The sequence below is a fragment of the Ictalurus furcatus genome, chromosome 21 (genome assembly GCF_023375685.1).
Source record: "Ictalurus furcatus strain D&B chromosome 21, Billie_1.0, whole genome shotgun sequence".
NCBI lineage: Eukaryota > Metazoa > Chordata > Actinopteri > Siluriformes > Ictaluridae > Ictalurus > Ictalurus furcatus.
Window position 1 is genome coordinate 10,933,329 of NC_071275.1, and position 9,944 is coordinate 10,943,272.

At 40.4% G+C, this 9,944-nt stretch overlaps 2 protein-coding genes across 4 annotated transcripts; one reads left to right on the forward strand and one right to left on the reverse strand.

Moving 5' to 3' along the window:
- On the forward strand, nucleotides 1-5,987 carry ap5b1 (adaptor related protein complex 5 subunit beta 1). 3 transcript variants are annotated; one of them, XM_053652942.1, is made up of 4 exons: nucleotides 1-222; nucleotides 473-642; nucleotides 2,220-4,902; nucleotides 5,747-5,987. In XM_053652942.1, exons 2-3 carry the CDS (start codon nucleotides 508-510, stop codon nucleotides 4,887-4,889), a joined length of 2,805 nt encoding a protein of 934 aa, XP_053508917.1. In that variant the 5' UTR covers nucleotides 1-222; nucleotides 473-507; the 3' UTR covers nucleotides 4,890-4,902; nucleotides 5,747-5,987. The 3 variants fall into 3 exon arrangements, with proteins under 3 accessions (XP_053508917.1, XP_053508915.1, XP_053508916.1); XM_053652940.1 differs by having other exon boundaries at nucleotides 2-198; XM_053652941.1 differs by having other exon boundaries at nucleotides 2-642.
- Nucleotides 5,771-9,634, reverse strand: c21h1orf50 (chromosome 21 C1orf50 homolog). Its single transcript, XM_053652948.1, has 5 exons — nucleotides 9,357-9,634; nucleotides 8,040-8,155; nucleotides 7,876-7,962; nucleotides 7,037-7,168; nucleotides 5,771-5,956 (listed from the first exon to the last, which is right to left on the reverse strand). Exons 1-5 carry the CDS (start codon nucleotides 9,403-9,405, stop codon nucleotides 5,771-5,773), a joined length of 570 nt encoding a protein of 189 aa, XP_053508923.1. The 5' UTR covers nucleotides 9,406-9,634.
- Nucleotides 9,635-9,944: the final 310 nt, after the last annotated feature.

A 9,944-nucleotide genomic window follows, 5' to 3' on the forward strand; every position in this document is an offset into this window, starting at 1 on the left:
TATGAAAGTATAGAAAATAGAAAATATATTACATATCCTGTTCATAACTAGAGTCAAGTCACGTGAAATGAAAGCACGATCACATGACATGGTGAGCTATGGCGACCGAGGAGAGAAGTGGAGAGTGGATGTAAAGTGTCAAATCAGTCCTAAAGCTACACATTTCATTAATGATTTTAAAGTGAAAGTCTTCTAAATGTAAGTGGGAAGCATCCTGTAGTTGTAAGTATGCATTCTGTGGCGTTATTAAGTTGTTTTTGGTGCACGTTAAGGCACTCCGGCTCAGTATGTACACATACTTGTGTACTAAGTAGTATGAGAAAGGCAGACTCGTGTACTATTTTCACATACTGTTCAGTGCGCTGGGGTGCATGTCTTCGGTCGTAGCTCTTCTGTGTCCTTTAGAGTAAACGAACGGTTAGTAAACATACAGCTAATTTAAAGAACAACCTTTTTTATTATTTCACCACAGCTCCACCAACATTACCATCACCAAAAATCCTCATCATGGCATCCTGGAATCAAAGAATTCCCTCTTTTTTATTGAGTCCGACTCAGTTTTTGTCCTGCACCACTTCTGAGACCTTTTTAGCTGAACTTCTTGACAAACTGAGGGATGACAAAGCAAATGACAGTAAGAAGGTAAGTCAAAAACACGTGAATTTTCCTCTTCTTATTATTACTTTAATATTAAAATTACAAACAGCAACATTAACACAATAATATTTTAATTTCCTTTTTCGCTTTTTTTATTATTTGTATTTATCATTAAGGTACCTACTGTTGACTTTTTTTAAAACATGGTTTTAAGGATTCAGTTTGAGGCTGATGTCTTAAATCTTATATATATCTCAAGAGTTTGAGATGTTTTTTTATGGCATTTGGCAGACACCCTTATCCAGACCGACTTTTTATACAACTGAGCAGTTGAGGGTTTAAGGGCCTTCCACAGTGCTGGGATTTGAACTCAAGACCTCTGATAACCTATTAAATCAAGCGATAGTTTTTAAAATTGATACTGAGTGAAAATATATAACGCTCAAAGTAAAATATCTCTGAACTGAACCGTGAAAATGTCCTGTATGTTTTTAAATGAAACATATATATATATATAAACTATTAATAAATATTAAAGTAAATAAAAGATATACATCCAAACTGAAACAAAACGTAACACTCCAAATAACAATAGAGACGTACAAAATAAATCGAAAACACTTCAAATAGCACAACAAAATTTGCCAGTGATAGTTTTACTTCGCCGCTAGAGGATGCTCTCGTACGGTATAACGACAGTAGACCCTTCAATTCAGCCGCTCCGCAACCAGGAAAAACTATCGGTTTGGGTTTTTGCAGATAACCGATAGGTAAAGCAATCAGTTATCGGTGCCGATTAATCGCCAAAACCGATCCATCGGTCGAACTCTAGTTTGCATAGTAAAACGCAAAAGGTTCCTATATTTTATAGGGGTTTAACACTGTGATACACACAAACTCTAATTCGATACGATATGATTACATTTTTCGATATAGGAAAAGGAAGCGCCTCCTGAATATTTTTTGCCTTAGGTTTACATTTTCGACCGATTAAAAAATTCAACACAATGAAGGTACGATAAATTGAAAGTGTTTGTGTGATTCATCCGGACTGTTAGCATCATAACGGTATGACTCGCTAGTGAAGTTTCTTATCCTGCTGTTAACTAGCTGTGCTGTTAGAGCCACATGATTATCTGTTAAACCTCATGATATAAGCCGTATTTTATCATGAATAGCCTGCAGTGATGAATTTAATGCATCTGTTGAAACGTTTTGTTCGATATGTGGAGAATTGAGAGCCTTGTATCAAACAAATGTTACGATATACAGTATACCGTATGTCTTCCAGTAGGTTTGAAATGAAAGGTAATGTATTCCAGCAACGAGACTAAAAATAAGAAGCCACAGGTATAGCAGAAATGTCAGGAAGAATAGAGAGGATTACAAGCTGATTAGATCATATCCAAAAGGTTGGGAACATTTATAAATTAAAAAAAAAAAAAAAGAAAAATATGCTATCGAGAGTGAAAGGGCAACTGTGAAAATATCAGCGAGCACAGGAATTGTCAGTTAAAGGTGTGTTTTTGATAACAGGTGCCGTCACGTTTTATTTATTGTGGGTTGTTTGTTTTTGACCTTTACCTAGGATTATGAATGATTTGTTCCTCTTTTTATGCTAGATTCTCCTTCTGTCTGTATTACTGGAGCATCCCACCGTCCTTTGCCCAACCACGTCAGCAGGAGAGGAGACGGCGCAGGAGCTTGTGTCGATTCTCAACTTTACGCCACAGAAATTCATCAGTCTAAAGTGCCACCTCGTGCTGGCTATCGCCAACGTTTTGATATGCACGTCGTGCTTGGCCAACCAATCGAAAGTCGCCGAGGACTATTTGAACTTTCTGTTCACATCGATTCAGGACACGAACGATAACGCAGGTGGTCCGGCTCTCCACGCCGTCCGAGGCACAGCTTGTGAGTGTCTTCGAGAAATGGAGACCTGCCAACCAGGCCTTCTGTCACAAAAGTTAGAGGTTCTTTATCACCTTAAGCAGCAGGAAACCACCGTTCTGCATCAGTCATACTGCACGCTCTATATGCAGGCGCTCAGGAATGCGATCCAGATTTTGACCCAACAAAAAGACGTGGATAACGCTAAGTTTAGGAGCGTCTTAGCCGGAAACGAAGGCTTTGCATGGCAATCTGCCAAGCTTGCAAAGTCCACGTTGTCTGTCAGCATGGCGCAAGTCCCCCAGCTCCCGACGACACTGGATTTCAAAGAGCTGAAGTCCATAATGTCCTTGCTCTTGGAGGAATCCTACTTGATGACGTCTCCCGCTCAGGCGGCCTTGCTCCGAGGACTTGTGGAGATGGTGGCGATGGTACCAGGCATCTCTCCGGCCGTATTCAAGTCTCAGTTGCTCAGGCTTTTTGGAACAACCAACGTGGAGCTGATGCACGCCACATTGTTTATGAAAGGCACGTTCACCGATAGCCTCTTCACCGCAGAAGACGAACATTTCTTGCTCAAGCGTCTTGTAGGAATGGCGAAACACCCCCTTTTGAGGATTCCTGAGAAGCTCTTTTACATGGACTGCATTCTTCACTTTCCCGAGAACAGACCGATCTCTAGCAGCGGAGAGGAGTGCTTGCCTGTCCTCATCACGCCTCAGCTTACGCTGTCCCTCTTCCCTACTGTGTTCAACGACAGCACCACAATGCTTTGTAGACTAAACTTTCTCTGCCTGGTACACCTCGAGGCAAACGAGGAAGAGGATGGCCAAGGTCTGGGGTATCTGGTCGATTACGTGATGGCTCTGCTCAGAATAGTAGACAATCATGGCAGCAGGGAAATGGTGGTGACATCTTTCAGAGCGATTTTCATTTTCCTCCTGCACTTCAACCACATGGAGAACCTCTCGGAGAAACTCGTCCACCGGTTACGCGAGCTGTATTCCAGGAACTGCCACCTTGCGCCAAATCTGATCAACCTCACAGATCGAATCCAGGAGCGCTTCGAGGATTCGCTTTGGTCGGTCTGGTTGTTGAAAGCACTTCAAAGGTGCATTGTGGGAATGCCTCCTTCGCAACTTACCCTTCAGAGTTTGGCTTGGCATCTTAAAATCTTGGCTCGAGTGGCACAGGAGAGTCAGATTGCCCAGAGGAGTACCATCTGCTTCCTTCTTGACATCCTGGTCAATTCCAACCTTTGCGAAAGGAGGAGCTGGCACGTCGGCGCCGCCATTCTCGCGGTATGCCGCAACTTGCTCCAGCACCCTACTCTGAACCAGATGTTCATTGAACTGGCGGATCTCCTCCAGCACATGTCCGGACACTACGAGGACACGGACATTCAAGACCACGCTCGGTTCTACTACACCCTTCTTACCAACTTGTCCTGGGAAAAACATGCCGGAATCCTTGCCAAAGTCCCCGTCGGAGGACAGGTGAAAGTCCGATCGTTGTCAGCCATTACTGCAAGCGAAGAACTTGGCAGTTGTTTGACGGTTCTTCAGACTGACAGTTGTGTGCTTCAGCTTATAAAAGCTGACAAAAATGACTCTCAGGATGTAGTCCCAAGTACAGAAGTCCTGACTGAGAAGAACTTGTATGAGGTTTACCAAGAGCAACTCAAAACCCCGGGCTTTGCCTCAGCGGTCACTCTGACGTACAGCCTGACTCACGTGAACGCCACGGATCCTAGATTCGATCGACTCTTCACGATATGCCTGCATTTTGATGTTGACACGTCGCACTACGTGAACGTGAATGACATCTACGTGCCGTGCCTTTTCAGAGACCGGAAGCCGCATCAAGTCAGCGTGACGCTGAAGCCGTTTCACCCATACCCGACGAGTTTACGAGTGAGCGCCATTTTCACCACGGAAGACAGACAGTCTTGGCACACTCATCTCCCTGACGTTAAAGTGTCGTTCCATGAAATATTTCTCCCCGTGCCTTTACCGCCAGGCACGTCGCTTCAGCGCAAGGAGGACGTGTTTGATCGGATTTGGGACTCCGTAACGTCAGGAGAACCTAGCGCTTCAGAGACGAGCTTGTTCTGTTTTAAGACTGGAAGCAACACTCTAGCGGATCTGATCGAGAAGAATTTCCAGGGTTACGTGATTGCGCAAGAACTAAATAGGTGGAAGATCCTGTTTTACCTTCCACCTCTTTTTCATGTTTTATTGGCGATCAGAGAGGGTGAGGACGCTGTTCAAGTCAGTATTGCGACAGACAACTGGGAACTGCTGCCTCATGTCAACTCCTACTTACAAAACATAACGGCGCATCGTAACGCGACAGCCGACGAGGAGTCAAGGACCCGTACCGGGATACGAGTTGAATTTTAATTGAATTAATTGAGTATGCTTTTTTTTTTTTTTATCATGTTTGTATTACAATTACAATCGATTGCACTGAATTATATTTTGATGTGTTTGCTTCAAAAGTAGTTACATACAAAATTATGCACAGTCCAGGATTATGTACATTGAAGTAAATAATTGAAACTGTCGTAATAAAATATAATCGCACACTTGTATTTTTATTCTTAAAATGGAAAAAAAAAAAAAAAAAAAGATTTCCAAGCAGCAACGTTGTACTGTTAAGGCAGATCGTACAAATTTTCACACTCGGTGACCACAAGTCACACAGCTTAGAACTATGGAACTGAAAAAAAAAAACCCAAAATAAAATGTTACAAAGCACTGACACTTTGGACTCTTTCCAAAAAAAATGTCCTTACAGAACATTTCACACAGTTCCCTGTGTAAGGTGTGAATGGCTTCTTTCATGACCGTGCTATAAAGTATTATCCCTCATCACTGCACACTAATGCGAATATCATAATTATAATCCGACTCGAACGGCACAGGACACTCGTTTAGATCGGATTAGAATTACGATAGAGTATGGATTTTTGTTTCAAATCAGGTTATTCGAAGCATGTGTACTGTTAATCTGGCTTAACGCTCTAAAAATCTTTTTAAAACTTGAGACGGCACAAAGAAGGGCAGAATTGATGTGCAATTTGCAACTACAAACCCCTGAAATAAATAATAAAGCATGTCCGTTCTTCTGTAGGTTTAGTACAGAAACAGAATACAGACCACTGATTCTCACATGTACATCCGATTACTTCATTTCTTGTAAATGTGTTTAAATTGGCAAGCATATATATTTATTTATTTATTTTTGCTGTTAACAGATTATGTCGTATATGTAAACATGCTCAGTTTGGAAGACCATCAAAGTTCAGCTCTGCACTGGCCGGAAGAGCGGTTTGACTGTTCAGGAGTTTGTCCATCACACTGATTTCAGCTTCCCGTTTCTTGACGTCTTCCAGCGGTGTCCAGGACATGTCGTACTGCAGTTTGTAAGCGCCAAGGAACTTGTGTGGACTACTAGGACCCCATTCCTTTAAAAAAATTAAATAAATAAAAATTGTTATAAAAGGAAAACGTGCTTTTTTTATGCACTGATGAACACGTACACAATTCCTGTAACAGTTTTTCATATTCCGTTCATCAAGTTTCCATTTCGTGGGTATATATCAGAGTTTCCGTTAGCCGGTAAATACCAGTTTTTGACCGTAAAAATTTAAAAATGTCTGATAAAACCAAAAATTCTCGAACGCGAAGTTCATTCACGATTGCACACCTAAATAAGGGCTCGTTACGGGAGGCACTGAAAGCGCGGGCACACACACACGCACACACATACACACACACGAGTAAACTCGGGTTAACAGCTGACTCTCGACCACGCCCCGCAGCCACAATCACATATACTATGCATAGTCCAAAATGTTACAGTGCAAAATAAACACAGAAATGAGAAGACCAGATTTTTTTCATGTTTCTCCAGTAAACTTTATGATCCCTGGACACATTGGCCGGCACCAAAAGTTTTTACTGGAAACTCTGGTATATAAATATAATATACATAATTATATAATATTGTATAATGGTGCTTTTGCACCAGACAGGTCACCATGTCTGCTCCCTACAGATGTAGGATACAACAGGACGGAGCCCTATGTAGTGCCCTAATGAGTAGCGTAGAATTTTGATCACATTTGATTTGATCCAGGGACAGAAAATGCACAACTGACCATATTGTCCTTAAAGTATTGGCGGCCATGGACGACCGATCAGTGAACGTTTGCGCGTTTTTTTTTCTCTCTTTTTTTTAAAAATTTAATACGAAATTGCATTTGAACGTCAAGTGAGAGATGCCAGAATTCTTTTCAGCATCCTTTATTTGCATTTGTGTAATATTTCACTACTTGTGCATGTCAAGCCACCGCTCCAGAGAAACTCCACCTATTTTCATAGCTAGAGTCGTGCGATTTCTGTCACTTGGCTACAATACGGATAACTGTCCGGTGGAGAAGTGCTATAACGCTGTGTACAGACTCGGAGCCTAAAGAAGGTCTTGATGATTCATTGCTATGGCCATTACATGAAATTTGGTAGCAGCAAAGTGAACAGTTGACCTTCGGGGAGAGGATAGAGAAGTAACGCTGGCCAGATTCGCGCATGTACAGGTAGTACATGTTTCCGGGCTTCTTCACAACATTGCAGGCTGCATGGTGGAGATCGGCATCCCTCTTCGCATCCTCTAACACCTGAAACAAAATATACGTAACAATTATTCACACGTTAAAACATATTCATTGGTCTGTATTGTAAATAAATAATTACAGGAAAACAATTAAGGAATTTTTACATCTCTATGGCGCTCAGTAAGGAATAAAACACTTTGCGACGTCCTGTTATAGGAAAATCAACAATCGGGTGGTGTGATGAAGCAGCGTTAATTAGTGAAGACTTTTATTCCTCTTGTAACACAGCAATTATGTTTTTATTCATGAAATAACACCACACCATTCTTTTTTTTTATCCGTTTATAGTCGTTAATGTTTAGCGTCCATGAAACAAATCAGTTCCTGTTCTCACTTATGTTACAGCAGCTACAAACAGCTGTTTCCTCACCAGCCTTTATTTTTTTCCTCTCTCTTTTGAAGATAAGACAAAATGATTGTATTTATTGTCACGCAACTGAGAAATCGCAAAGAAACCGTAAACTCCTTTGTACTGAACACTTTCCCATCCCAAAGATCTTAAAGAAAATCTTAAACTTCTCCAGATCCGCGATTACGCACATTATTTAGTCCCTGCAGACGATCTGTTACTACGGAAACGATAACGTATCAGAACAAGCGCATTAACATAAACCTGCGCTACGCTCAGAGCCGCTGTTATAGAAAATGAATCGACACCTGACCGATCAGATTCGAGAATTCGACAGTGCTGTGATCGAAATATTTCTCACCTTTCTCGCTTGCTCCTGTAAGTATCTTATTTGGTCGGCAATGACGGTCAACCTGTTGCAAGTGTTCGCTCGGACAAATTGGTCTCCCTAAAGTAAACAAGGAAGTTGTATTGATTAGCAGGAAGAGAATAATGTGTGAGGCTTTGTCTGAAAACCCAGCGTACCTTCTGAACCTGCTGAGCCAGAGCGACGAGGTCCGTGGGATCTCCGACTCGGTTGGTGTGATAAGAGCTCACCAGCTCCAGTCCGTTTGGATTGCTGTTAGTTTCCACCAGTGTAACTGAAATATTAACATGAAATTGAATTATGCATTTCCCATGGCAATCAAATGAGGGGGTGTGGCTAAAGGACTTACCAAAAAAAAACCTGAGTGAACAAATTATTCTTCGAGCACATTCTTAAGCGATTCAAACTCATTTAATACATTTGTTTTAAAACAATAACCAATCCCAGTACAGGAGGCAGGATTTGTCAGAATACAGAATAGATAGAAATGACAGTTCTATAGATTATCTGATCACACACATTAAAGCCTTAAAAAGTACTAGTACGTGAAATCAGATTGAACTCCATGACCTAGTCCGATAGTAATCTACACTTCGGACAGAATATACAGATTAAAAATTGCGGATTATCTGGGTTTTTTTTAAATTACACCACAGGGCTGTTGATTCTGATGTTCTCATGACGTCTGAAGGTGTTGATTAATTTTCTGACAGTAGCTCAGCTCCAAATCACAGGTTCATATTAATGCGCTTGTTCTAATATTCGATCGTTTCTATAGTAACAGCTCGTTTACAGGGACTTGTAAGCCTACGGTGGACGCTGCACGTAAACCCATTTCCAAAACCAAGCGTAATCGTGGCCGTGGTGACGTTTTCTGCAAAGGAGACATTTATTTAACACTTATGGAAGGAGTCTCCAGTGTCAGCGCTTTGTAACAGCCCAAGGTGCATTAAGAGAGAGATGTAAGAAAGGCTTGTGAGGGAATGACTGCTTATAGCTGCAAAAATGTGATTTGAGGAACTAACTCGTTTCGCTTACGTTACACAAAATAAAAAATAGTAATCGTTGGTTAAATTGCTATGATATCAGAGGAATAAACACTTCATATAAGTGTTACGAGCTTTTAGGTTGTAACAGCAAAGAGTTATGTGAGAACTTACCTTATAATAGTAGAAAAAAAATAAAATAAATAAATATAGACAACAGACATTCACATTTCACGTCTCAAGACAAAATTCAGTTTAATTATTATTAACTTTTTTTCTCTCTCTCTCTCTCTCTCTGGATCTTCACTAATAATAATAATAATAGAATAATTAGCTGTAACAGACTGAGCAGGACTCCCAGTTGTGTATTAAGCCACATTTACTGAATTATTCCAATCTGATATAAATCTGGCCTGTGACTTTTTTTGTTACTCTACATTTCTCTAATAATAATAATAATAATATTTATTCTGCACTGTGTGCTCGTACCTGTGGTTAATTTGTCAGGTTGATTCGGTAAACTGACAGCTTTATCCATTTGACAGTGCTAATTTTCACTTGTATTCGACTGATATTAAGATTTAATTCCAGCTAAAATATTATCAAATACGTCGTTCAACTTTTCTCTTTTTTATTCACGTTTCATAACCGAGTCCGATAAATCTACTGATGCGGCAAAACAACTTTGCAAGCCTGCGTTTCCGGTGCTCTTTGTCAGTTGTCAGTAGGCTTATTAAAACGCCTGTATAATAAATACCGAAAAAAATTGGATTCTAATAATAAAACGTCTTGTTGTTTTTTTAAAGAATAATTTTGTAACCACTTATTTTAAGATAAAGTATGTTCAAGTAGGAAACAATAACGTTTTAATTTTTAGTAAAATGTTAAAATATTTGGTCTGACAGTTTTTTGGTCACATATCACCGGAAATAGGATTAAGACCAAACATGTCAACCGGGTCGCCATCTTGAAGAGGGCAAATTTTTAACTAAAACAACTATACGGCTATAAAACAATTATACGACTGAAAGTGTTTTTGTTTAGAGTAAAGGCAATTCATTCGTTCAATTTCTTGAG